The sequence below is a fragment of the Raphanus sativus genome, chromosome 5 (genome assembly GCF_000801105.2).
Source record: "Raphanus sativus cultivar WK10039 chromosome 5, ASM80110v3, whole genome shotgun sequence".
NCBI lineage: Eukaryota > Viridiplantae > Streptophyta > Magnoliopsida > Brassicales > Brassicaceae > Raphanus > Raphanus sativus.
Genome location: NC_079515.1, coordinates 500,411 through 526,245, shown reverse-complemented (window position 1 = coordinate 526,245; position 25,835 = coordinate 500,411). Strand labels below are relative to the sequence as shown.

At 34.9% G+C, this 25,835-nt stretch overlaps 6 protein-coding genes and 1 long non-coding RNA gene across 21 annotated transcripts; 5 read left to right on the top strand and 2 right to left on the bottom strand.

Annotated features, from left to right (window-relative positions):
• The first annotated feature begins 13 nt into the window (after positions 1 to 13).
• On the top strand, positions 14 to 3,048 carry LOC108834830 (pre-rRNA-processing protein ESF1). Its single transcript, XM_018608153.2, has 7 exons — positions 14 to 771; positions 871 to 945; positions 1,079 to 1,311; positions 1,396 to 1,558; positions 1,679 to 1,807; positions 1,923 to 2,563; positions 2,660 to 3,048. Exons 1-7 carry the CDS (start codon positions 238 to 240, stop codon positions 2,919 to 2,921), a joined length of 2,037 nt encoding a protein of 678 aa, XP_018463655.1. The 5' UTR covers positions 14 to 237; the 3' UTR covers positions 2,922 to 3,048.
• Positions 3,049 to 4,847: 1,799 nt separating this feature from the next.
• LOC108834831 (polypyrimidine tract-binding protein homolog 1) lies at positions 4,848 to 7,807 on the bottom strand. Of its 2 annotated transcripts, none has more exons than XM_057010577.1 (10): positions 7,466 to 7,726; positions 7,157 to 7,366; positions 6,617 to 6,679; positions 6,453 to 6,526; positions 6,264 to 6,359; positions 6,093 to 6,150; positions 5,861 to 5,965; positions 5,695 to 5,776; positions 5,466 to 5,578; positions 4,848 to 5,292 (listed from the first exon to the last, which is right to left on the bottom strand). In XM_057010577.1, exons 1-10 carry the CDS (start codon positions 7,637 to 7,639, stop codon positions 5,068 to 5,070), a joined length of 1,200 nt encoding a protein of 399 aa, XP_056866557.1. In that variant the 5' UTR covers positions 7,640 to 7,726; the 3' UTR covers positions 4,848 to 5,067. The 2 variants fall into 2 exon arrangements, with proteins under 2 accessions (XP_056866557.1, XP_056866558.1); XM_057010578.1 differs by having other exon boundaries at positions 5,148 to 5,292; positions 5,513 to 5,578; positions 7,466 to 7,807.
• A 222-nt stretch (positions 7,808 to 8,029) lies between these two features.
• Positions 8,030 to 9,368, top strand: LOC108857867 (aspartic proteinase CDR1-like). Its single transcript, XM_018631881.2, has one exon. It carries the CDS (start codon positions 8,061 to 8,063, stop codon positions 9,366 to 9,368), a length of 1,308 nt encoding a protein of 435 aa, XP_018487383.2. The 5' UTR covers positions 8,030 to 8,060.
• Positions 9,369 to 10,346: 978 nt separating this feature from the next.
• Positions 10,347 to 11,874, bottom strand: LOC130512683 (uncharacterized). Of its 2 annotated transcripts, XR_008946260.1 has the most exons (8): positions 11,715 to 11,874; positions 11,545 to 11,590; positions 11,323 to 11,417; positions 11,169 to 11,216; positions 10,981 to 11,081; positions 10,804 to 10,840; positions 10,657 to 10,721; positions 10,347 to 10,562 (listed from the first exon to the last, which is right to left on the bottom strand). XR_008946260.1 is itself a non-coding variant. In XM_057010903.1 (7 exons), the coding sequence occupies exons 1-5, from the start codon at positions 11,868 to 11,870 to the stop codon at positions 11,061 to 11,063; spliced, it is 366 nt and encodes a 121-aa protein (XP_056866883.1). In that variant the 5' UTR covers positions 11,871 to 11,874; the 3' UTR covers positions 10,347 to 10,562; positions 10,657 to 10,840; positions 10,981 to 11,060. The 2 variants fall into 2 exon arrangements, 1 of the variants encoding a protein (XP_056866883.1); XM_057010903.1 differs by having other exon boundaries at positions 10,657 to 10,840.
• Positions 11,875 to 13,306: 1,432 nt separating this feature from the next.
• On the top strand, positions 13,307 to 15,132 carry LOC130512462 (transcription factor MYB106-like). 2 transcript variants are annotated; one of them, XM_057010487.1, is made up of 5 exons: positions 13,307 to 13,664; positions 13,768 to 13,892; positions 13,974 to 14,103; positions 14,188 to 14,528; positions 14,607 to 15,132. In XM_057010487.1, exons 1-5 carry the CDS (start codon positions 13,531 to 13,533, stop codon positions 14,957 to 14,959), a joined length of 1,083 nt encoding a protein of 360 aa, XP_056866467.1. In that variant the 5' UTR covers positions 13,307 to 13,530; the 3' UTR covers positions 14,960 to 15,132. The 2 variants fall into 2 exon arrangements, with proteins under 2 accessions (XP_056866467.1, XP_056866466.1); XM_057010486.1 differs by having other exon boundaries at positions 13,350 to 13,892.
• A 441-nt stretch (positions 15,133 to 15,573) lies between these two features.
• LOC130495080 (uncharacterized) lies at positions 15,574 to 19,295 on the top strand. 12 transcript variants are annotated; one of them, XR_008934338.1, is made up of 12 exons: positions 15,574 to 15,924; positions 16,101 to 16,392; positions 16,499 to 16,574; positions 17,147 to 17,177; positions 17,270 to 17,359; positions 17,445 to 17,600; positions 17,715 to 17,773; positions 17,893 to 17,990; positions 18,213 to 18,316; positions 18,403 to 18,557; positions 18,641 to 18,913; positions 19,028 to 19,295. It is a non-coding gene; the product is annotated as an uncharacterized LOC130495080 (long non-coding RNA). The 12 variants fall into 12 exon arrangements; XR_008934339.1 differs by having other exon boundaries at positions 17,869 to 17,990; XR_008934336.1 differs by lacking the exon at positions 17,893 to 17,990 and adding an exon at positions 16,013 to 16,033 and having other exon boundaries at positions 15,575 to 15,924.
• Positions 19,296 to 22,475: 3,180 nt separating this feature from the next.
• Positions 22,476 to 23,425, top strand: LOC108859435 (uncharacterized). The gene is made up of 3 exons (XM_018633339.2): positions 22,476 to 22,634; positions 22,747 to 22,812; positions 23,169 to 23,425. Exons 1-3 carry the CDS (start codon positions 22,587 to 22,589, stop codon positions 23,214 to 23,216), a joined length of 162 nt encoding a protein of 53 aa, XP_018488841.1. The 5' UTR covers positions 22,476 to 22,586; the 3' UTR covers positions 23,217 to 23,425.
• The last annotated feature ends 2,410 nt before the right edge of the window (positions 23,426 to 25,835 follow it).

The following is a 25,835-nucleotide window of genomic DNA, read 5'->3' as shown; positions in this document are numbered from 1 at the left end:
CGCAAGTGACACGCGTTTTAGATAACTCTTTTTTCTCTTTATTAAAATGACGTCGTATTGTTATTTATGCCGTCATTACTCTAATTCATTTTAAAACCCTTAGGAATGAATATAGAGAGAGAGAGAGAGAGAGAGGGGCTCGAGAGTTGTGTAAAAACCCTAAAAAGTGCGCAGCCTCCTCTGAAACCCTCCCTACAAAAGAAGAAGTGTTTTTGATTCAATCCTCCAATCGAAAAAATGGGTGGTTCCAAGCGAAAGAAGGGAGACAATGGCGGAGAGGAGGGGAAACAGATGATTACGGATTCGAGGTTTGCCAAGGCTCACACTGACCCCAGATTCCGAAGCCTTCCGAGGCGTGAATCCAAAGTCACAATTGACTCTCGTTTCAAAGGAGTCCTCACCGACAAGGCTTCTGCTCCGGTCGATAAGCGTGGCAAGCGTAGAAGACGGGGAAGTGCCAAGGATTCCCTCAAAGAGTATTATCGTATCGATGTAGAAGATGAGAAGAAGCAAAAGACCAAGGAGGAAGATGAATCTGATGAGAGCGAGGGTGAAGAAGAGTTGATGGCTCTGGAAGCTGAGGCCAGGCGGAGGAAATCGGAGCAAGTATCTGAAGAAGATAGTAAGATTCCTTTGAAACTGGCTTCCTCGGATGAAGAATCTGATGAGAACGCAGACTCTGAAGACAATGAGGATGTATCTGAAGAAGCAGAGGATGATACTGACGAGGACGATGATGCTATGTATGATGACGACGAACCAGAAGTTGCTGTAAGTTCATAGCTTTCAGTGTTGATTTCTTATAAATATATATATATGCATTTTGGCTATTGGAACTATCATTCAAGTTTTGGTTTTTACGGTTTGTAGGGAGAGGAGGTAGCGAGTATCGAGAAAGAAACTCACAGACTCGCTATTGTCAACATGGACTGGAGATATGTCTCTGTAATTGCTTTCTTCTCTATCTTTTTTGTATTATTTCTCTTTTTACTCAAATGTTTTAGCTTTTTCGCTCACTAGGCAAAGCTTGTTGTATGTGTTCTTATGGCTGCTATCTTTTTTTTCTTTTGTTACTTAGGCCAAAGACTTGTACGTTGTTTTAAATTCGTTTCTCCCCAACGATGGGCGCCTTTTGTCTGTTGCGGTCTATCCATCAGAGTTTGGACTTGAGCGAATGAAAGAAGAGGAAATCCATGGCCCCGCTATCGGTGGAGACAAGAAAAATGAAGATAACAGTGATGAGGAGGATGAAGAAGAAGATGAAGACGTCATCAATGAGAGACTACGTGATTACGAAAAAAGTAGATTGAGGTAAAGTATCAATCATTTACTGAAGGCTGTATGGTGCTTGAATGGAGACTTTTACTAAAACTCATACTTATTGTTCTGTTTCAGGTACTATTTTGCTGTTGCGGAATGTGATTCCAGTGCTACTGCTGATCACTTGTACAAACAATGTGATGGTATCGAGTTTGAGAGATCCTCTAACAAGCTCGACTTGAGATTTATTCCTGACTCCATGCAATTCAAACATCCACCTCGTGATACTGCCACCGAGGTGCATTCCTGCTCTACTTTCTATTCTTTTTGGTTTCTATTATTGCTTCTTATCTCCAAGCCTTATTCCTATCAGTTTTCATGGTAATCTGAAAGTTTCTTCTATAAAAAAACATTACAGGCTCCTGCTACTTATCAAGGTGTAGATTTCCATAGCCAAGCACTGCAGATGAGTAGGGTTGATGTTTCCTGGGATGAAGATGAGCCACACCGTGTGAGGACCTTAAAACAGGGATTTAACCCTGATCAGGTCTGTATGCTTATTTCTTTTAATTTTCTTCAAAATCAGGCAGGCTTATTAGAAGCATCTCCTATATATATAGCTATCAGTCGTTTGTGTTCTGATATATTTTCACAAATCATAGTTGGCAGACCTTGAGCTGAAGGAGTTTTTAGCTTCTGATGAGAGTGAATCTGATGATAGTGATGATGATGGTGATGATGATGAGGAAAAAAGGAAAGAAAAGTACCTATCTTTGATGGAATCCGGAGATGTTGATTCTGATAAAGACGAGGATGAGGAGAATGACCAGGATATGGTAGTAGAATTCAATACCGGGTTAGAAGATCTGAGTAACAAATTTCGTGAAAAGAAAGAAGAGAAGCCAGAAACGGTCTGGGAGGCACAACTGAGGAAGATGCGGGAGAAGAAGAAAGCTAGGAGGATGCAAAAGAAGGATGGTGGTTCTTCAGATGATGATTCTGAGGATGACGACGACTATAACGTTGATCATAAGAAGAAGAAGAAGATGATGAATAAGAATAAGAAGGGTTTAGAGGAGAAATTAGCAGCGGACGAGAAAAGCTTGGCGGAGCTGGAGTTGATAGTAGCTGATGAGAATGGTAAAGGTCTAAAAGGATATAACATTAAAGGAAAAGGTAAAAAGAAAAGTAAAGAGATGGCAGAAGAGAAGATACCTTCGGCTGATCCTGACGATTCAAGATTCTCAGTTGCATTCACGGATCCTAACTATGCTCTAGACCCAACGAATCCACAGTTTAAAAGGTACGTTGATGCATAGTTTGAGTTTTTTTTTGTATTTGAGAATTGTGAAGTTGTTCTCATCATATGAATATGCTGGGTTTGTTTACTTCTTGGCAGGAGTGCGACGTATGTTAAGCAATTAACTCAGAAGCAAAAGCAAGATCCAAGAAGCCAAGAAGAGCAAGTGAAAGATGTGGAGACAAAGACTACAGATGATGGCACGGTGGGACCTTCTAAGAAAAGGAGTTTTGCAGAGTCTGCTACTGTCAAGTCGATGAAGCTCAAGATGCAGCAGAAGGGTTCGGAGAAGAAGAAAGAAGGGACTGCCGAGTTGGCTCAGCGAGTGAAGAACAAAGCCAAAGCTTTATCAAAAAAATAATAATGTCTTTTGTTTCCTTCATTCACCTCAATTTTGTTTATCTTTTTATTCAGAATTCATTGCACTGATGTTTTGAAATGTTAACAGTTTCAGTTTTGATTCGACATTCAAATTGGATAATTTTTCATTTTCCTCTGTTGATGATCAAATCGGTTTATTGTTTATCAAAAATGTTGAATGTTTCTGCAATTAAGCTTAACTCATCTATATTATTAAAAGAGAAGTACACTTTAAAAATGTCGCCACTGAGAATATTAACTAAACTTTCTATAAAAATATTTGTTTTAACCAGTTTATTAAATGTGTCTTTATCATTCTGTTTTTTTATAGATAGTCTCTATTTTAATGCTTGTTTTTTTCAGTTTAGTTAATGTGTTGTTCTAAAATAAAATTTAATTTATTTTGTATTAAATAAATTCCAAATTATATATTTGTTATCATAAAAAAAATCTAGGATATTAATTTCGAAATTAGTTATTGTCGTAAAATAAAATTTAACTTTCATTCTCTATTAAAATAATTTCAAGATAAAATTGAATTTCCCTTTTCATCTAAACCAATGTTTATTCACCTCACATAGAGCTAGGTCTCAATAAGTCTAAAAATAGCTCTAATAAGTCTAAAAAATTATCGTATGAATAATTTTTTACCGTAATGTTATATGTATGGTTTCAACTTTTTCTCATATATAACATTAAGATGTACCTGTATAAAAATCAGTGTAAATCATTAATCTATGTAAAATATTACCGATCTACATATATATTTATCTATGTTTACGCTTCCAACCAACTACACAAATCGACTGTTGCTAACCTTTCTCAAAAAAAAAAAAAACAAATCAAATCGATTTTTCTTATGCTTTCACAACAAACCAAATCAATCATTTTAGAACACAAACAAAATATCTTTATTACTCTATCAAATATATAATCAATATCAAATATTAATTAACTTTAATATAGTAACATGATTTTCGCTAACTATCTATATTTAGCTAAATAATAAATTATCTATGTTTTCTTCCCAGTAAAATCTGTTTAACTGAACTTGCAGAGTACTCAATATTAAATATAAGATTAAGTAAATAGTTAAGAATGAGGCAATTGCCTATATTCTTGCTAACTACATTATTTTTAGGAAACAATTGATTTGCTTTATAAATGTTATGGACATTTATTAATTAACAAGGTGTAACTAGACATGTAAACAATATACTTTGAAACAGAATAAAAAATAAATCAATGATTTCAAAAGAGATTTAATTACTCCATACCTTGATTCGTAAAGAAAAAACATCAGATTCACAAAGATAAAACATTAGACCCTCGATTAATGAGTTTTTAAATCGTCATCGCCATGGGAAAACACCGAAAGTCGAGATATTTCTTTTTTTCATTCTTCGCAATTTTTTTCTAAACACCGAACGGTTAGAAAACAAAATTGGCGGTTAGAATAAGAGAGGGGAGTCATGAGTCACTAGACCAACTTAATTTGATCTAAAACACTATGACTCTAACAAAAAATGTAATAACAATGAGCCGATTAAATTGACTTATATATGACTCAAAATCATTTATTTCAACGTATTTTAAATTAACTAAATTGATTTATATATAATCTATCATTGTTCATTTTAAGCTTTCTTTATATAATAAAACATATTTTTCACACATTTGACTGTTTTTTAAAAACAGAAAAAGAACTCAATGTATACAAATAACTATTAACAAATACATCATTTAGTGTTAATCAAAAATTAAAAAATAAAATAAATACCCGCCCGGGTCATGGTCTAGTTTTCTATTAAAGTTGCTTTGAACCTTGAAGTTGGTCAGCTCATCGTCGGACCAGTAGCAGCAGCTGGTTGTAAAATACTTCATTTTCTAATCAACGAGGTTCTAGTTCTCGCATAACATTTGCAAATAGCACACGCAATACTGGCGCCTGAAGCACGTTTTGATTTTATTACTGTTTTCCCACACTTAAACGTCTGTCTATTAAACCAGAGAAAAAAACAAGAACAATCACACACACTTTTAAATGAAACATAACAAACTGGTGCAACCTAAGACATAGAAACTCCCAGTTCGGTCTTTGGACTGAGAGAGTAAATCCGTAATTTATGTAGAAAACAATAAATCAATCAACCATAGTAAGGAGGATGACCAGAAGAAGGTGAAGCCCCTGTGGGATCAGCTGATGGGTACATATATGGACTTCCACCATAACCTGCGTATTGTGTTTGCACCTGCCCATTCTGCCAACCCCCTGTTGTTGGCGCAGAAGCTTCAGCCACTCCGGGAACTTTTTGGCCCACGAGTAGGCTCAGATCAGGTAGTGTGTAGTCTCTGCTTTTGTCGCTAAATGCCTTCATTCAAGCACCAAGAAAATACAAGAAGGGAATTATTAGTACCAAAAAAAAAAGGAGTTGATATACAGCTTTCACTGAATTGTTGAAGAGAAAAAAAGGCATACGGTTCTTGCAGGCATCAGTTATTTATCTCTTTCGCACAACTCAAGAAAGTAACCAATCTTATGTACCTTTACATTGAGATCAGTATGACGAGAGTATGATAGTCGAAGCTTACAGTAGCCACCGTCATATATGCAGTGTCCTTCCAGTGCTTCTTTCGCTATTGCCGCCGTTGCTATATCTACAGAGTGTCATGAAGCAAACCATAAGCTAATTTATAAAATACCGGAAACGTTCATAAAGGGGTTTGGATCAGATCACAATCAAATATCAAAGCAGATCATGAAGGTCATGTACCCGAGTATTGAATTAAGGCTTGTGTTGAACCATTCTTCTCAAATATAGCAATCTTCTGGACAGTTCCATACGCGGAAAAGACCTATGAAAGCAAATTACATTATTAACTTTGACAGATTTAAGTATGCGGAGAAGCAGATAGGTGCATACTATTTTTGTTCCTCACCGTGTGAAGAACATCCACGGTGACAGCATACTGCATGTTCTCAATCAAAGCAAGCAGGACATTGCTCTGAGTTTCTACCTTCTTCCCATCAGCACCCAAAGAAGGCTGAATGCAGTGATGTCAAAGACAACAATCAGTAATATAACATAACACAGTCAATGTAAGAAAGGTCAAAGGTGGTGGAGAAAGATTAGATAAAAAGGTGGCAAGGGCCTTGGAAGTAATATTTTACCTGCATAGACCCGTCCATTGCGGTATGATTCACTGGAAGGTATGGATTCGTGTAATCCCTGAGTAGTACGTAAAAGATTCAAACACGTGAATAAACTATTTTAACATAACGTTTCCAACATCACTGGCAATATAATTCAGAGGCACATTTGTCTTGGCTCAAAACTCCTACCTGCTACGGTGGGACTGAAACTTGATGTTTAGATCAGTATGAGCTGAATAAGACATTCGCAAATTGCAAGAGGCAACATGTTCTGGAAGCAGATATCTGAATTTTGCCAAAAAAATGAAGAAATTATCAGCAGAGCTTATATCGTATGGCGGAGGGTGGAAAGCATGCATAAAGAATAAGAGCATATACTTGGGTATACTTCTACCATCTAGCGCACTCCTTGCCGCTGAAGCAGTTTCCACATCAGTAAACTGAACTAGTGCCTGGCAGGTTACGACGGCAGATAATAAGTTGGACATTATTTAATTTTTTCCAATAAGGTAATACCTTGGAAACAAAACTCGATATCTAACCTGGAAACCAGCAGCTTTCTCAAAAGTGGCAATTTTGTGCACGAATCCAAAAGCAGAAAACACCTGAAACAAAAAGTTTGGATATGAGTGATGACCATAAACAGTGGAGCGAATGGGGAATAAAAAAAAGGAAACCAAAGAAACTCAGATATTCCCGGACTGGGAGACTGAAAAAAAGAGAAATAGTAAGCCCAGGTGAGTACAGAGTGACACCTGTCCATGAGAATGACGAACACGATACTAGTAATTTTCCAAAGTCTCTCCAGAAAGATTTTAATAAAGAGGCATCAACATCTGTGATTGAAGCATTTTTTTCATTAATGGTTGATACATACCGTAACTGGAATAATATGTTCCAAGTGAGAAATTACTAAAACAAGTTTTGCTTAATACCAAAAGTTGAAATCTACTAAGCACAACACAATGCTTCAACCATGTATAAGCCTCAATCTAAAATTGGTATCAAATATAAACCAACAAGTCCTACAGAGAAGTAGCCACAAAAAAATCAGTGAAGCTCAAAAGGAAGCAGTTAGTTACCAGATGGATGACATCGATGCTGAGATGGTGAGATTCGACTCCTTCAAAGGTAACCAAGAGGACGTTTCCAGGGACTTCACCAGGACTCTGATTGTTCACAATCTCATGCCGATTAGAGTACTGTATATAAATAGTTTTCCCACGAATCTGTGCCGGCTCCGAAGATGAAGCATAATACGACACCATTGATATCGCCTGATTCAACTCAGCCTGTTAAAAGGAACAGCTCAGCTCAACCATCGATTTCACAATTCACAAAACTTAAACAATCTGATTGATTGAAGAGAAGAAGAAGAAGAAGATGTTTACGAATTCAACGAAGGCTTGGTTGCGATTGGCGCCGACATTGGTCTTCGTATTGACGATCTTTCCGAATCGTTTGCACAGGTCGATGAGCTCTTCTTCCACGCATTCCCACGGTAGATTCCGCAGGTGCACCACCTTCGACGGCGTCTGCGTGTACCGGAACTGTGAGCTCGACATCTCTAACTCCAACGATCACACACAGCCCTCGCCTCTTCTCTCAGCTTTCCCTTAGTTGTGATCGGAATGGAATCTATACGGAAGCTCAAATCTCAGGCTATTTTTTCAAATCGGTCCTCTAAAACTTCGTTAATTTACGAATCATCCTACAATTTTCTTCTCTACATCCATAAGCCTGTTTAGCTTGTAGTTGAGTCGACACTGTTGATCAAGCCTATTAAGGGCCTGATAATTTTTCACGTAAGTCTCCCCGCGTTGGTCCATAAAAGTAAAATATTCAAAAAATGGAAATAAGTAATTTGGGAAAAATGACAATTCAAGGGAATTAACAATTAAGACTAAAAGTCCATATACTATAAAAATATGTGCATGAAGTTGCATATTGTCCCATTATTCGATCACAGTGTCCTCTGAAACCAGAATGATGAGCATGGCACTCTCTCTTCAAATCATTACAGCTCTTCTCTTTATTACCGTCGTCACTGTCTCCTCATCACCTCCCGACGGATTCACCATGGACCTAATCCACCGTCGTTCTAATTCATCTTCTACTGGTCGCTCTAACACTTACGATCAACTCCGATCATCTCCTTACGCCGACGTCATCTTTGATACTGCCTCCAGAGGAGGGTATCTTATGAAACTCCAAATCGGTACACCTCCTGTCGAGATCGAAGCAGTCATAGACACGGGAAGCGAAGTCATATGGACACAATGTTTGCCTTGTCTTAACTGCTACCACCAACGCAATCCAATATTCGACCCTTCGAAATCCTCCACCTACAAAGATCTAAGATGCAACAACACACCTGACCATTCTTGTGTTTATGATATTGTCTACGCAGACCAAAGCTATTCCCTAGGAAGCTTTGCTACCGAGACTGTCACGATGAAATCCACTTCTGGCCACTCCTATGTAATGCCTAAAACCATTATTGGATGTTCGCACAACAGCTCAGTGCATAGAAGATCCTATTCGGGCATTGTTGGTCTAAATTTGGGGCCGTTATCACTCGTCTCTCAGATGGGCAAACACATGCAAGGTGCAATTTCTTACTGCTTCTCCCCTGAGGGAAGAACTAGTAAGATCAACTTTGGAAGTAATGCTATTGTGTCAGGAGAAGGGACTGTATCGACCACTATGTTTATTCACAAGGAGAAACCTGCTTTCTATTACCTAAACCTAGACGCGGTCAGCATTGAGGAGACTCGCATTGAAACATTGGGGACACCGTTCCACGCCGTAGACGGGAACATAATCATAGACTCTGGTAGCACTTTCACCACCTTGCCCGCGAGCTACTGCAGCCTAGTGAGGGAGGCAGTGGAAAGGGTTGTTACAGCGGAACGAGTACCATCCCAGCACGATATGCTTTGCTACAAAACGGACACAATGGATATCTTTCCAGTGATCACAATGCATTTCAGTGGAGGTGCGGATCTTGTTTTGGGTAAAAACAATACGTATATGGATATTAATGGAGAAGCCATTTGTCTCATTGTTATATGTGGTAGTACTGAAGAAGAAGCTATTTTTGGTAACAAAGCACAGAACAACTTCTTGGTTGGTTATGATCTTTTTTCACGACTGGTTTCTTTTAAACCCACCGATTGTGGAGTTACACAAGACATACCAATAGACGACGACTCAATTTCTGCAGCATCGCTTTTTCAGTTTAACATTAAGTTTGTTTTATTTATTTTTGTCCTTTCATTAATTAGACTATAGAGAATGAATTTGTGTTATTTATATATTTCCTTACATTAATAACTAGATCTTTTACATACTAAATTTTCTTATTTTAATTTTGTTTTTGTTTATTTTAAATAGTTCTATATAATTTGAAACTAATTAATTGAAAATTTTCTACAATAGTAAAACACGTGAAGATATTTTTGATTTTCTTAAAGTATTGTTTTTTTTGACGAAAAGAAAAAAAAAACAATACTTTAAGAAAATCAAAAATATCTTCACGTATTGATGATGATTATTGCTAAAAAAAATATTATAATATACTTTTAGCGTAAACATATACTTTTTATTGTTTTATTTAGCAAAAAAAGAAAAAAAAATATCTTCACGTGTTTTACTATTGTAGAAAATAGTTATCGTATTGAATTTAAAGTATTGTTATCGTATTGAATTTAATCTTGGTCTTTTTGTACTGCTTCAGACTTAACTTGACTAATAACATATGGAGTATGAAGAAGGTTTCAACATTCGATGTTAGGCTGAGTAATAAATTTCATGCATTGTTTATAAAATTAATAAGTAAGAATCATAAATGGTAATGCATTTTTTTCCTTCACCTTTATATATGTTTGGGTTGATACTTGTCATCAATATGAATTTGTTTTTTTTTTCTACCTTTGATGCTTTGCAATTGTCTTAAATTTCTGCTTGGTCATCCCATAAACAATACACGACCTGATGAGATTTTAAATAAGTTGGACTGATGGCAAGAACGCACGCAAAGGTAATTGCTCTGTTTGCTGCACTTTTATTGGCGCACTTTTAAAATATAAATAGACTACTCGATACTTGCTATATTTCAACCTACAAGCAGAGGAAGGTAATTGCTCTGTTTGTGCATTTGAGTAACGACCTTAAAAATCTGATGATGGTTACAAAATCTTTGCCCCCCCCCCCCAAAAAAAAAAAAAAAATCTTTGGCCCCTCTTCTTGGCTCATTGGTAGTTCAGCAACATTATTGGTAGGACAAATGTTAGAGTCCTTAAATTATTTTATTATTATTTTTAAGGTAAGGACAATGTTAAGAGACATTAACAAAAATACAGATTATTGGTGGGACTTTATAACAAATGTTTCATCCTCTGTGATATTTACATATGTTCACAACACCAACAGAGGAAGTATAACCATGAAAGGATTCCAAGATCTCTCTATCGATTCCAGTGTGACCTAAACCAACATATGTTTGTATGTTTATAGACATGTCTAATTCATTCAAAGATTCGTACTTTGCATACATATGTTTGTATGTGTTTATATGTACCTGATTTGAAGACGTGGCAGAATCACCATGGCTTGAATCAATAGGCTTCTCCACAGTAGCCATCACTATAACAAACAACCAGAATTTGAAAAGAAGAGATCGATTGGAGACTGGAGCAATTAAGTGTCATAGAAGGCAAAAGCATACCTTTGATGGCAGCAGAGTACAACATTGCCTGATATTTCTGCAAAGGGACGAGTAAATAATTCAGAGAAGCTTAATAGAAACATACAAGTAGTAGTTGAGATATTGTCAGGAAGCTAATACAGAAACAAAGATTAAGTCAGAATAGAAAGAGAGAGAGAGAGAGTTGTAACAACTCACATCAATGGCTGAGGAAGAATCAAGAGGAGCAGGTGGTGGTGGCTTCATAGCAGATTCACGGAAGGCCTTAGTCTTTTCATTCACTTCATCCAATGTGTAAGCTGCACAACAAAATGAAACAAGAAGAATAATGAGAGATCTAAGATCGATTGCAACAGTGAAACTAGGATAAAGGAAAAAGAACACACCTTGTTGTCTTCATTGAAGCTTTTAGTGGTCTGAGTACCGCATGTGACCTGTTGTTGATTCCAGAAGATGAGTTTTTTAAAAAAGTTATGAAATGGTGAATGGAATATAAGAACAGAGTTGGTAGAGACGAACATAGTTTTAGAAAAACCTAACCTGAATTTCGAAGCTTTTGGATTTGGGAGTCTGAAACACTTCTCCTTTCTGAGCCCACGACAACTTCTTATGCAAAAATATCAGTTTCCAAGGAACTTTGCAAGAGAAAACGCCATATATCAAAATTAATCCTTATGCTAAAGTCCATATACACAGTCGTATCAAGATCAGCTATAAATCAATCTGACCATTCAAAGCTCAATCTAAGCTAAAATGAAATACCTTTAACAAACCAAAATGATGCGAGGTGGCCTTGTTCTTCTGAGTCCTAGCCATCGAGGACATACATAAAATGGAACAAACCACCCAGATTAACACAGAAAAATCAGTCAATTTTCTTAATTGAAAAGATCAAATGTTTCGAATATACATCTCTATGCATCCAAAATTACCTCATCTTCGATTTCTTTGATCTTCTGCATAATAGTCGACATGGTTGGAATTACAGTAGAGTAAGTTTCACAGATGCAGCAGAGGTAAAGATGATGAAGAAACAGAGACGGAGAGAGGAAGAGAAGAAAAACAGACATCGCTTTTTTTTTTTCCATCGGCCACTCCAACGACGACACGTTACAGCTAAGGACGCGTAAACTTGTATCTAAGCTAAGGACGTCCTTAGGTTAATTGCACATTTTTGATTTATTTTTTGTCAAATAATGGCTTAGGACAAACCTAAGATGCACCGATAATAGTGCTTTTACTTCTCTCAATTTTTGCATGGGAGGTTGAGCTACGTGGATAGATGTGATTTTGGCAGGTGGCATCTACGGAGCTTAGTTTGAACTGTTTGGACCATAATGAGTAGAAGCTGTCAATATGAATCAGCAAAGACATTTAAAAGAGTTGTCCCCATTGTCCTTTACATCCAATGTGAAATTTTTCGTACTAAGAAAAAAACACTGTTGCTTTTCTTTTTGTCTTTATTGGTAGAATTCTTGGGCCTATGAGTTTTGTCTTAAGGTTTCTCTGCCCACCTCAATAAATCCTTTCTTTGATGCCATGGAGCACACTATGATACACACTTTCTTTGTTTGGTCTAGTAAAATCTCTTTAATGTCACCGTCACTGCCATTAATCGTCTACCTTTCTTGGCAGCAAAAAGTTTATCTCTGTCAACAAAGGTTGATCACCTGTAAACTATTCAAACCATGTATGCTAAAACCAAAACATTAAAGTAAACTGATAAAAAGTTGAGAAATAAGATATCAATTCTTAGTTAAATCTAAGATAGTCAGTTGCCAGCTAGATTATGAGATAAGTTAGTCAGTTTCCTGCTAGATTGATGAGAAATGTAGCTGCAGAAATCATACATGATCAACGTATGGTAAATTGCATAGTAAATACTGGTTTTTACATCACCAGTAACTATTTTTGGTGGTTATGTTTCTGGATGCTTTTGATCATTCAGTGTCTATTTATGTTTATCTTTGTGAAAAGAAAAGATCTTCTGGTGACTTGACACCAAGAACAGTGTATCAGCTAGTGGGACTTTCATTAAATGGTGAAGGAATCACACAAGGAAAGGTTTTTCATCTCCTTTCTTCTTGCTCCCCTCCACTAAAGTGCTTCCTCTGTTCATTTATAAGGTTAGCAATCTCTTGAATAGTTAAAGTGGCCTGTATACATACGACACTGTAAAAGTTTCAAAATACATTTACTACCATCATCAATCATCTCTGTCTAATTTGCTTTTCCCATTATAGTGCCAGCTTCCTCTTCTTCACCGCCATTTAACAGCATTTACTACTGTGCAGTTTCTAGTAAAAGCTAACTAAAATGTGAAAGGAACAAAAAACGTTTTTTTATATATAAAGAAATATAACTAGGTAACTAGTAATAGCTAGCTAAGAGAGAGAACACGATAGTATCTTTGTAGATGTCAAGAAACCATAGCTCATTAGCATACCTGTAATAAGAAACCTAGAGCATACCCTATCTAGTGTAAAACAAAAGTTTCGAGAAGTAATAATAGCGGATGTAAACATGTAGGGATCAGAGTAAACCTTGACACGAGAGAAAGCTGGCGAAACTAACAAGGATGGTTTACTTAGATGTCAAAGCTTTTCAAGATGTTGACCTGAAAACTTACTCCTGGTTCTGAAATTAACCGTTTTTTACCTTGATGTGGGTACTCTGTTGGGTGTTTAAAAGGAAATCAAGGTGTTTGAGCCACAAAGGTAATAATTCAACTAGGTCCCATCTAATTGAATGCCAATCCATGTCAAAGACCGAGAAAAGGGGAGCTTACAGAACCTAAACAGAGACATCTTCTGTTGCGTCTCTCCCTCTTATAAATCAGACCCCAAGCCAAGAGAGCAGATTTTGTGGATCATCATGTTCATGTAGTGACTAGTACTATCTCCTCATTACAGAGAGTGGATCATATTGAAGATATTTTTAAATTTAGTAGGTTCGCAGCCTTAGTTTGTGTCAAATAATGGGAAGATCGCCATGCTGTGATAAGGATGGTTTAAAGAAAGGTCCCTGGACACCAGAAGAGGATCAGAAACTCTTGGCTTACATTGAAGAACATGGCCATGGAAGCTGGCGCTCTTTGCCTGAGAAAGCCGGTAACTTCCAAATTATCTTTTATTTCCTCTTCCAACAAACCAAATATTCATCTATTGAAACCTTCTTTGGGTTCCATATAGGTCTCCAAAGATGTGGAAAGAGTTGCAGACTCAGATGGACTAATTACCTAAGACCTGACATCAAGAGAGGCAAGTTCAGTGTACAAGAAGAACAAACCATCATTCAACTCCACGCTCTCCTCGGAAACAGGTGAGAAGACTCTCAAATCACCAGAGAGTAGGTACGTTGATCTTTTTTGTCATTTCTTGATCTATCCTCTTGATTTTCTCACAGATGGTCAGCGATTGCAACTCACTTACCGAAAAGGACAGACAACGAGATCAAGAACTACTGGAACACACACTTGAAGAAACGTCTGGTCAAAATGGGGATAGATCCAGTGACACACAAGCACAAAAACGAGACTCTCTTGTCTTCCACAGGTCAATCTAATAAGAACTTAGCCACGCTTAGCCACATGGCACAATGGGAGAGTGCTCGGCTCGAAGCTGAAGCAAGGCTAGCTAGAGAATCAAAGCTTCTCCATTTACAGCATTACCAAAACAAGAAAGCAGCAGCTCCTAGTCTTTGCTTGACTCACAAGGCATCAACAAATTGGACAAAACCAAACGAAGGTAATAAGCAGTAGATATTGTGATCTCAAAAAACTAAAGACTTCTTTTATAACATAGATACAATGGAAATATTGACAGGAATGGGAGATCATCAACTGCTTGAGTCTCCGACATCGACGGTGACATTCTCCGAGAATCTCCCTCCCATGATCATGCATTTAGGTATCCCTACGGGAAATAGAAACAGCAGAGTCGCCGTCTCTTCCGAACACGACGACTGGATGAGACAAATCAACTGTCCAGAAGAAGGAATCGAAGAGGGATTCACGAGCCTCTTACTCAGTGATTCAGTTGATCGGAGTCTCTCCGCCGGTAAAAACGCGGTCGAGGTCAATGAGAGTGAATATAGCTACTATGAGGATAACAAGAACTACTGGAATACCATTCTCAACTTGGTGGATTCCTCACCGTCCGACGATGTTCTGATCTAAGGCTCCCCACCAGTAATTCCGCCAAATTTTTTAAAAATTCTCATATTGTTGTTATGTTGATAGCTTCCAAAACTGTTTCTACTTTCTTTACTTTATTTATATATGATGATGATTATATCATGGTCTTATGATGAAAAACTTCATGAAAATGACCATTTGGCAATATATGTGATACTCCTTCTTTTTTTTGCTTAATTGAATGGCAGTAAATCCATTTACAATCTATATGTAATTTTATGCTGTGTATATTAGAAATTTAGAACTAGTAAACAATTGATGTTTTTTTTGTGCTAAAAACAACATTTGATGTTTTATTAAACAATTGATGATTAATAGTACATTTTGATGTTTTAACATAAAATAAAAATTTTATTCTTAAAGGACTACAATTATTATGCTCATAAGCACTCTTCATTTTAATTATTTTATTTTTATGTAAAGAGATGTGAATGTGGGATGTAATAAAAACAACACGTTGACATCTATACTATACTAAAAAGTAAAAAGCAAATATTCTCAAAGGAGAGAGTGTCCAACTCAGCAAATTAAATCATGCAATTAGGGAGCTTCAATCTGCCATGTCATTTTTGTTAAATATTGATCAAAATGAAAAACATCAAGGTCTCAACTTCCATCGCTTCTCTAAGAAAAAAGTGTTACAGAAACCCAACCATCAATTTTTATTTGCACCGTCAATCTTCTTCTTCTTCCTACCCTATAAACAATTTTTAACTGATCTCTTCATTTCCTGCCATGCAATTTTCTTCTTCTTTTCGATTCAACATAGATCCAGTGATTTGAAAAAGTTTGAGATTTAATCACCAAGCCAACGTGCCAAGCAGCTTCCTTTCTCTTCCTCCAGCTCCGTGCTAATCCGTAAGGATTCGATCAGTGCGAAGAAACAAAGCACTGGATTTGGGATCAGCATGTGTGCAAGCTTCTATGCGCATCCCCTAATCATTCAGGTTCCATCTCTTTTTGTTTCCTCTCTCTCAATATCGTGCATCTTCCCTCATGAAGATTTATGATGCATTCGTTGGAGCTGTTTAGTAGGTTCAGAGTTGCAGAAACATGGTAAGATTATTCCTGACTCTCTCGAACCTGACTCTCTCTCTTATATTTGATCCATGTCTTCTTACAGTGTCTAACAAAGAGATCTCGAACTGGATCCTGTGAGATTAGTTGAAATCAATCAAGTATTGGAATCAATCCATCAAGCTTTTCACCACCAGGTTCCATATCTTTCTCATTCACGAACTTCCTTTCAATCTGAACCCAATTTTTTTAATCATGCTTTCGTTGGAACTGGTTGGTACTAAACATGTGAGCTGCAAAAACTGGATAAAGATTATTCTGAGTCTCTCAGATGCTTAGTACAGCTACGTAATCTTCCCTTCCCCTTCTCCCTATCTTATTTTGTTATAATTGATAAGGTAAAAGCTTAATAATGTGATTATTATCTTATAAGTTGCAGGTATGGGTTCTGTAAAATCAGTATATGAAATTCATTGTATAAATTCTTTTGATCCCGTGCAACAGGTCAAGTCATGGTGGCGGTGGATTCTGTGGTCCTCCAATCGTCGGAGTATACGTCTCCCCCCATCTTCCCCACTCCGTAAGACCCTCTTTCCTCTGTTTTTATTTCCTTTTGGTCTTCTGATTTGGATCTGAGCAAAATCTTAGCTTCCCTCGGCCATGAATCCTCAGGTTAGTACATGATCAGACCTGCATATTTGTAGGCACCATATGCAATCGGGTTATATTGGATTTGATAGAAATAAACACCTCTTGCTTTGTCAAAATGTATTTCCTTTACTTGTGACATGCATATAGTTCGTTGTTGGTCATTGAACAACCCCTTCTTAATTTCTTCATTTTTCTCACTTAAACAAATTCTTATATTTACCTTCCAATAACTATTTATCATTACACTTTTACATGTAAAATGAACCACTTGATTTACTTTCTCACATGTGACGCTTTCTTTCAGATACATGAACCACTTGATTTACTTTCTTACATTAATTCTCTGCTCTTTGTAGCATGATTCTTTTGTAGCATGATCCTTTTGTTTATTGATTTTCTGAGATTTCTGTAGTCAACCCTTTATCCAAGTGATAGCTCACGGATTACGTGTTTCATCAAAATCTTATTTAAAATGTTTCATAATAATTATTTATGTGATAGGGTATTTATGGAAGACGGATCTAAAGACAAAGTAAGTAAGATGAGGATGAAGTGTTTGTGTTCCAGTGAACAAATAATACTTTAGGATGAAGAAGACAACCGATCCTAGCTTGGTGTATGCAGGGACTACAATGTAAGTTCAGATTTATCCATTGCAGTGAGCTAGAAGAAGCAGAGTTATCTCTGTGTGAGACAAGTTCCTTGCACTACGAGGTTTGTTTTTCTTCATCTCCCGTGAGCTTTACTTTTTGCACATGGAAGAAAAATATCATGTATCATTGTGTTGTTATTGTTTCAGGGAGAGCTCTTTTGGGAAGAATTGAGACTGAAAGGAAAACATAGTATGAAGGCAGGATTGCTCCTCCTTCGATGTCTATTAATTTGCTGTGTTATATTGATTGTCTAATATATTGTTCTTAAAGTAAAATCTCTCCAGGGTCTAGAAGGTTCCAAGGTACAAATAACAATCTTTTTCTTTTAATTATGTACTTCATCTGTAAGTGTTGATCAAGAGACATCCTTCTTGATTTTATTTGCTTAATTAATAACCATCTCAATATTTTCCCAGATATCCAAAGGAACCAGCCAAAATCAGGCTTGCGAAGCAGACATGACTACCAAAAAAAGGTAACACAAGAAGGCTAGATGACACTTTTGTTGTTGACTCATTCTTTGGGGTCGCTTTGATTTGAGTGGTTTTCTGGTTCTTGACAAAATTCAAGTTTTGATTTTGTTTTGTTAATGAGTTTGGCTATGGACACCAATGATTGAAGCGATGCATAAATGATAGTCTGGTGATGCATTAGAGCTTAAACAAATTTCATGATATATTCAACCGCTTTCTGTGAGTTTTCTGAGCTCTCACATGCTATAAACCGTTTTTTTCTCTGAGAAGGCAAACAATTTTAGAGAGTTTCTCAAAGTGAATGTTGTATGCTAATGTTGAACTTAGGTTGCCATAGTTTACTTCACGAGATATTTGACATATATTTCTATGTGGTAGGCATTAGAGGAGAACATTTATTTCTACTGTTATGAGGCTGCTCTGATATTTTGTTGATCACAGGGAACAATAGACAGACTAGATCGATTCTGTCTTCATGTCCAGACGATCTCGCCCTCAGTTCAACCTAATTCGGCGAAAGCAATTGAGTTTTCCGGAGTTGGGCAGTAAGTAATCCCTGAAGAACCTTTAACTGAAACACACATGGTATCAAACTAAAGCTTTTATAAAATCGACTGCTTATTCATTATAGGGAAAGTTTGCACAGAGAAGACTAACTATGAAGGAAGAGATCCAGAGAAGGACAATACAGGCCGAGTGCTTGATCTAACTAAAGGTAAGGAGAAAAAAAACTCAAATGAACATCATCATCACCGTCGCCATCATTCTGATACTTCATTTCATATCGTGAGTTCCATCTTATTTCTATTACTAGATCTCCTGGGTTTTGTCAAAGTATTTGATTAAAAGTTATGGTATCAACATTACAGTCTGGAATATTTTTAAGTCGAACTAATTGATTCTACTACCAAATCGCAACGCTGTGAATGGCTTTAAGCTATTTAAAATCATCTATCACGGTCCCATCAGCTGTTCTTCTTCTAGGAGGCTGCCTCTTCGCCTGTAAGTTATTGATCACATGATACACAAGATTCTAAACTGAAAACCTATGTTGGCCTACTTCCTTACTAAATCACCAAAGACGAGAGTTCTTGGCGATACCATAGGACTTGGCTCTGCCTTTCTTTTCTCTTTGGTCTTTGGTAAGCTCCCCTTGGGAAGAAGATAACGCTGTCTTTCATGTATATGTTCAAAAGTGTGTCAAAATCTAATTCCATCGGACATAATTTGCTGTTTTTTCTACGACTTTCTTGCAGGGTTTCGCTTGGCATCTTCCCGAAAACTGGTCCCAGCAGGCCTCAGCATGTCGTTCTTTGCAATGGTGCATAAGCTCGATAGTTTAACCTGTGGCTGTATCCGGCTTTGCTATGTTGTTGCCTCTGCTATAGCCTGATGAGCATAGCCCTTTAGCCAAATAGAAATTCCTAAAATCATGTATCAAACACAAAGTTTTGCTTTTGCCCACACCCCAATAAGTGTGTATAGAGTAAATAGTGATAATCAAACACAGATGCATTTTCTTTACAGCCAAAGTTTTTTTTTTTTTTGGATAAAACACAGCCGAAAGTTTGTAGTTATTTGATCGTTAATGAACCATGTTGTAAGAAAAAATTGAATATATATGTGACCAACTCTTTGAATAACAAAAGTTTCTCTTTAAGGTACATGTATGTGAAATTTTAGAAATAATATTATAAATATTTGGAGATTAAGAAGGCAACAAAATTTCAGAATAATAATAAATTATATTGTGATATGCATTATATTTATGAAATATAACATATATAGAAATTTAATATTTGTTGGTTGTTATATTTCGATCTGTATTTTTAGACTATTTCTAGGTTGAATAATATAATAGTTTTTAATGTAAAAACAACCATATATATAATTATGTAATACACAAACTAATAAAATAAACATCAATTAAATAATAATTTTAATTTAGAAATGTCTATACTGTTAATTTATAATTCTTATCCCATAATCATATTATAATGCTTCTATGTTGGACTATTATATAAAACAAAGTTTCTAATGGTATAGCTACAATTCATTTTTAAATTATTTTCTCTACCAGAAAATATCACAACTTGAAAATTTTAATATTTAAAATTAAAATATTAATTATATAATTTTTAAATAAATCAAAATTTACTTCCCAATATTTTGGATTCGCTATTTAATATTTACGACATATAACATATATATAACTTCTGTGTGTACTTAGATAAAAGACATATTAAAATACAAAACACATTTCAAAAAATTTTAATTACGAAAACAATATTACATCATTCTAGATAAAAAAGTAGGAGTTTAACGACAAAGAGAAGAAAGCCTATTCTAACGTATTTTTGTCTTCTTCAGCTGAATGACTATTTAATACTATTTTTAAATAGCATAAATTTTCGCTATCTTGATTTAAAAATTAGAAAGTAATAAAATTGAGAAAATAATGTAGAAAAGAATTGAAATATTAGAATAAAATTGGGGGAAGTTAAATTTTTTAAAAAATATAAAAATACAACTAAATAAAAGTTAAAACCAAACCATTTAAATAATAATTAAAATAAAAGTTGAACAAATTAAATTGTGTTTAATAGTTGTATCAGTTCCTTAAAAACAAATTTGAAGAAAAATAATTAATACACTTAATATCTATCAAAATAATACACTCCCTAAAATTAATTAACTATAGACAAAACAAAAAAAATAATCAATAGCGCACCACTTCTATATATCATTTTTCAGCATTCACTCATAATAAACTAGAATCTATAAAAGATAACATTAGGCAAACAAAACATCAAAAATTGAAAAACTAACCACAAATCAAACATAAACCACAAATACGAAAAAGTTTATGAAATAATTTAAATAGAAAAAAACATGAATAATGAGTAATATGTGCAGAATACTAAAAAATGATCACATAGCATTTGAGGAATAATAATATATAAAACAACATTTTCATTTTAGTAAACAGAAAATATCCTAAAGTAAAAAAGGAAGAAACAACAATAAATCAAACAATCACTATTTTGTCCTAACAGATATGTCAAATTTTTATGTCAAACTTTTATGCGAAAGACGATGGTATCAATATCAAAAAATTAACCAATCATAAGTTAACATTTCCATATGATAAATAAAGAATCCAAAGATATAACATCAAATATTATGTTAATAGAATTTAATATTTTTATTTATATACTATTTTGTTATTTAATTTTTACTTAATATTCTCATACTTTAATATCTATATTCTCATTTCATAATTTCTCACTACTATCTTTAATTTATTTTTACTTTGCTTTAACTAAAAACAAACCAAGAACCATCGTATACTTTTTGATTTATATGATTTTAACCAAACTAAAACTGAAATATACCTGTAGCCCGAAAAATTTAATTAAAACAAAAAAAACAGAACAATGTTTAGTTTGGTTTGCTTGACCAATCCCTTATTCTTTTTTTGTCAACTACCTCCACATTTTAGTTTATATACTTGGAATTCATTTTATGTTACAGATTATTAAAATTAAGTTTACTAAATTCAATTTTACACCAGCAATCATATTAAACAGTATCTATTCCAGTATTCAGAAATTTATTTTACATTAATAACATAATCTTTTTATCGGAACATTCGCATTAATAACATGATCTTTAATGATATTTCAGTGCATTATTAGAGAATTATTTTCTTCCTATTCATTTATTTATGATACGATATATATTTTTCAATCAAGATGATTTAATCCACATCCAAAATAAAAACATTTCAAATTAATTATACTAAAAAACAAAATTAAGTATAATATAAAATGCAACATTTCACCTAGACATAAAAATATCAAATTTTAAAATATATAAACTGCGCGTAGCGCGGTGGGAATCTCTAACAGCGAGATTTTACTTTGACAATTCAATCAAATACGTCAAGCATTTCAAAAGACGAATACAGTGTCAACCAAAGAATTATCTCAACCGCAATTTTACCTATTCAACGAAACAAAAAAAATGAAGACAAATCAAAGCTATTGAGAAAAAAAAAAAATCCAACGTCTGTCTTTTCCTTTTCTTCCTGTTCCACCACATAATGTATTATGATTCGGCATTAATAAGTGCATCCAAATCTATTTTTACCTATTTCTTTAAAAAAATTATATATCCAACTACGAAAAAACTTTTGAAAAGATCTACATCCAATCAAAACTTAATTAAACGTACCAAATAATTTTTAATATTATTATAATACCTCATCTTAAACATAAATTATTTAAACCCATTTTCCGCGCGTAGCGCGGACAAAGACTCTAGTGTCGAGTAAAAGAAACAAAATTAAATGTATGGTAGTTTCATGTCACTTTCTTTGTAATAAATAGGCTCAATTAAAATATAAATTACACAGTAAATATGAAAATCGTTACACTCATCACTTATGAATACAGGAAAAAAACATTGTTTCCCTATCTTAATTTGTAGATTTGTTTTATTAAATGAAGATAAGTTTTTTTTTAATCTCTGTAAAAAAGAGAAAACTTGGTATATAATTTTAACATTTTACCCAAAAAAAAAGTTTTCGAAAAGAAGAAAAAAAAATGCGCGTAAAAAGCCCAGTTGTGACTAAGGCCCATAAAAGCCCAGTTGTGACCTTTCCGAGAAGACGGAGACAAAGACAAAAGGGAAACACTGTTGTGTCTCAATACAATAACCACTCCACGCGAATCTGAGATTTTCGGAAGATTCGATCGAATTTGGGGGTTAGGGTTTTTCGCTGCCGACGAACTGCTTTGATATTCTGATTCAATGACGCCGCCTCCTGGACTTTACTCCGGTAGCAGCACTCTTGCCCTGGTAACAATTATCTCTTTTCTCTCTGATTTCTCCATCTGTATCCTTTGACTCGTCTTCGACTTGTAGAATCTGCGGTTTTTTAGTCTGTCTTCGTCTTTTTTGTACGGATCAGGTGGCTCGTGCTTCCGCTTTCGGGCTGGGTCTCGTCTATGGCAACATCAAGCTCAAGGCCTTGAAGGTACTTCTGAGAGTTTTAATATTTGAGATTAGATAATATTGTAGCTTGACTCTTTTACGCTCGGGGAGTTTCGAATTTTTCGTTATATAGTTATCTAATTAGAGGCCTGAACTTTGTTTCGGTAAATCTATTTTGCAAGTATCTAAGTCCAATGCTTTAAGCTGCGTCTCTCATATTCCATTGAACGATCATATTCTACTCTATAAGCACTGGCATTTTCATATTTTGATTAAACTTTGTTTTTATGGTGTAATGCAACTATTTGTTCATAGCTGTATTTTTGACCAATGCGTTTATCTTTCTATGGTGTGATTTTCTACTGAGTGATTTATTAACAAATGCTTTACCATATGTAGATAAAGAAGAACTCACAGATTAAGGCTGAAGCCAAGGCTCATCACTAAACCAAACTTTCTTTCTCTCCCTTCAAAATAAGATGACGAAGAAACCCAGTGAACGTTCTCCACAAATGTAGCTGTTTCTTCTTGAGCTATATCTCTCCCTTGGTGACATTTTTCTGTTTTTCTATTTCCTTTTTGGTTATCGTTGACAAAGAAGAACAAAAACTTTTGTCTGAAAAAGCAATCATAGTACCATTATGATTTAAACCTGATGCTAGAACACCCATATGTTTATCATTTTAACAAGGTTGCTTATATAACCTATTGCTGTCTTGCTATTCAAAAAATCGATGCATTCATAAATGCCTTCTTTTACTAGATGGTCTCCTCCAGGTGCTTCTCTAGCCAAGATTACCAATTGGCAATCAGAATTGTAATTTGATTTCTTTATCCCACTAAATGCATAACTTTACCATAAGCGTGACTTGACTCAGAGACCATATAATACACATACTACTATCATATTCATCAACATTAAGTAGGCACTATAGACTTTAGTGGTGGGCCACGTCGTTTTCGGTTAATTCTAGTGTTGTTGCTTTCTTCATTGGATGGATGATAATTTACAGAATAATTTTGTATGCTTTTCTAATAAAGTATACTATATCATTTCCAAAACAACTTTTATTGTGGTCCATTGGCTAGCATCAACTAGAGGTGTAAGTGCTGGGGTAGGAAGGATAGAGTTCTGCATGGAAATTATTAGAGTAGACACAAATCAAACAACTATTATTTGATGATCTGACCTTATATTTATATGCACGAACGAAGTTGAAGGTCTTAGATCTGAAACTAAAACTCTTAGCAAAGTTTATCATATGAGTTACACAAACATTCTAGTGCTACATGTCATTAAACATACACTTAATCTAATAGCATAGCATTTGAAGAACAAAGTAAATAGAAAAGAAGAAAGTGATACAGATAAAGAGCTATTGTCTTTTCTCTTCTTCTTTTTTTTGCATTATAAATAGCTACTTGTCTACATGAACATGTTTAGGCTTAATTTGCTTTTTGTTTTTTGAAAGAAGTAAAAAAAAAAACTGTATCTTCATATCCAAGTCAATAATCAAAAAAGCAGCGCGACCTACCCTGATGACTCAAAACGCACGTTCACAAATTTGAAGTGGCACTCCCGTAAATAAACTTAAGAAAACCTTGTCTAAATTATTTTGTAATAAGATCAGTAATAATATATTTGTTCAATGATCATTATATTTAGGCCCTTATATTTATGAGGCTCGGGGCTACGAAAGTGATTGATGTCTACTAAATTACTAATCTTTTTCTTCTTCTATTCAAAATACGCACCACCGCTAAGCTTTGTAGTGTTATGTATGGTATTCTAATAAAACTTTAGACAGACCATTATTTTTCTTTTGTAACTTAGATAGACCACTATTCCACACATCCTAACGGACTTGTCTTCACTTATCCTTTGTATTGTTGGTGCAGTTGCTAAACAAGATACAATTGAAAACAAAGATTTATCTTTGAACTTTGGTTTCGAGTCATATTTCTGTTTGTTACTACTATGTTTGACATAAACAATGCAAGTACAATGTTTATACTTGGATTAGTTGCATTTTTAACAAATCCTTAACAAAATAGAAGCATATAAGATCAAATTGAGGACTACGCGCTTTTCAAAAGTTGTCGCAAGTCAAAACAAAAAAATAGTACTACCAATTTGGGTAGAGCTGGGAATCTGAATCTTTACTTGCGGGCCCCGCCTCATTTGACCCGCTGCGGGGCGGGTGCGGGTCAACAAATTTGAAAAATATGCGGGGCAGGTGCGGGTGCGGGTTGAGCATATTTTCTGCGGGGCGGGTGCGGGTCGATCGAATTTATACTGCGGGTACCCGCCAACCCGCAAAATAAAAAAAAAATCTTTTTTTTTTAATTTTTGTTTATAAAAATATGTTTTTATTAAAAAAATAATAAAAATTACGAATATTTAAAATAAAATTATTAAAATATATTATTTATATTATTTTTTTACAAAAAAATATTAATAAAATATATAAAATAATTATTTTTTTATTTTTTATTTTACCCGCGGGTCCTGCGAGTCACCCGCTAATTTATGCGGAGCGGGGCGGGTCTTATTTTTTCAGTTGCGGGTTAAGCGGGTCGGATTTTTAAATCAAAAAAATGATTCGACCCGCAGCGGGGCGGGGCGGGTCGGGCGGGTTGACCCGCAAACCCAGCACTAAATTTGGGGGTTGCCAGCTAACTGGCCATTCTTGTACTTATCAACTGGATAAAAATCTAAACAGACATTTCTTTTTGCTATATTTTGGGGAAAAAATCTAAACACATTATAATGAGTTATTTTTTAAAAATAAAATCATGTGTCGGTATAAATACCATAGGTATCAATTTAAAGATGCTACAATTTTCAAAAAGAGCGGGATGTTCAAAATATTCACCATCATTTTAAATAATACCCTAAAGATTCTGTCTATTGAACAAATTTTCAACATGCATTAGTAATAATTAACAACTTATTCGCAAACTCCAATAAATATATTTTCATAGTAACTACTACCCTCTGCAAAAAAAAATAATACAGTAAATGCCAATACATGTAACATAAAAAAGAGTTCTATTGATAAAAAA

Bases quoted from the DNA above. Each gene is read 5' to 3' on its own strand.
- LOC108859435 (XM_018633339.2), top strand. From the start codon at position 22,587: ATGACGCCGCCTCCTGGACTTTACTCCGGTAGCAGCACTCTTGCCCTG. The intron at 22,635-22,746 runs GTAACAATTATC...TGTACGGATCAG, and splicing joins GTAGCAGCACTCTTGCCCTG to GTGGCTCGTGCTTCCGCTTT. The intron at 22,813-23,168 runs GTACTTCTGAGA...TACCATATGTAG, and splicing joins TCAAGCTCAAGGCCTTGAAG to ATAAAGAAGAACTCACAGAT.
- LOC108857867 (XM_018631881.2), top strand. From the start codon at position 8,061: ATGATGAGCATGGCACTCTCTCTTCAAATCATTACAGCTCTTCTCTTT.
- LOC130512683 (XM_057010903.1), bottom strand. From the start codon at position 11,870: ATGGAAAAAAAAAAAGCGATGTCTGTTTTTCTTCTCTTCCTCTCTCCG. The intron at 11,591-11,714 runs GTAATTTTGGAT...CTCGATGGCTAG, and splicing joins TCAAAGAAATCGAAGATGAG to GACTCAGAAGAACAAGGCCA. The intron at 11,217-11,322 runs GTTAGGTTTTTC...AATCAACAACAG, and splicing joins CCAAAAGCTTCGAAATTCAG to GTCACATGCGGTACTCAGAC.
- LOC108834830 (XM_018608153.2), top strand. From the start codon at position 238: ATGGGTGGTTCCAAGCGAAAGAAGGGAGACAATGGCGGAGAGGAGGGG. The intron at 946-1,078 runs GTAATTGCTTTC...TTTGTTACTTAG, and splicing joins TGGACTGGAGATATGTCTCT to GCCAAAGACTTGTACGTTGT. The intron at 1,559-1,678 runs GTGCATTCCTGC...AAAACATTACAG, and splicing joins CTCGTGATACTGCCACCGAG to GCTCCTGCTACTTATCAAGG.
- LOC108834831 (XM_057010577.1), bottom strand. From the start codon at position 7,639: ATGTCGAGCTCACAGTTCCGGTACACGCAGACGCCGTCGAAGGTGGTG. The intron at 6,527-6,616 runs GTTAGATATCGA...GTAACCTGCCAG, and splicing joins AGAAAGCTGCTGGTTTCCAG to GCACTAGTTCAGTTTACTGA. The intron at 5,293-5,465 runs GTACATAAGATT...GCTTGAATGAAG, and splicing joins ATACTGATCTCAATGTAAAG to GCATTTAGCGACAAAAGCAG.
- LOC130512462 (XM_057010487.1), top strand. From the start codon at position 13,531: ATGCCAATCCATGTCAAAGACCGAGAAAAGGGGAGCTTACAGAACCTA. The intron at 13,665-13,767 runs GTAGTGACTAGT...AATAATGGGAAG, and splicing joins TTGTGGATCATCATGTTCAT to ATCGCCATGCTGTGATAAGG. The intron at 14,529-14,606 runs GTAATAAGCAGT...AAATATTGACAG, and splicing joins TTGGACAAAACCAAACGAAG to GAATGGGAGATCATCAACTG.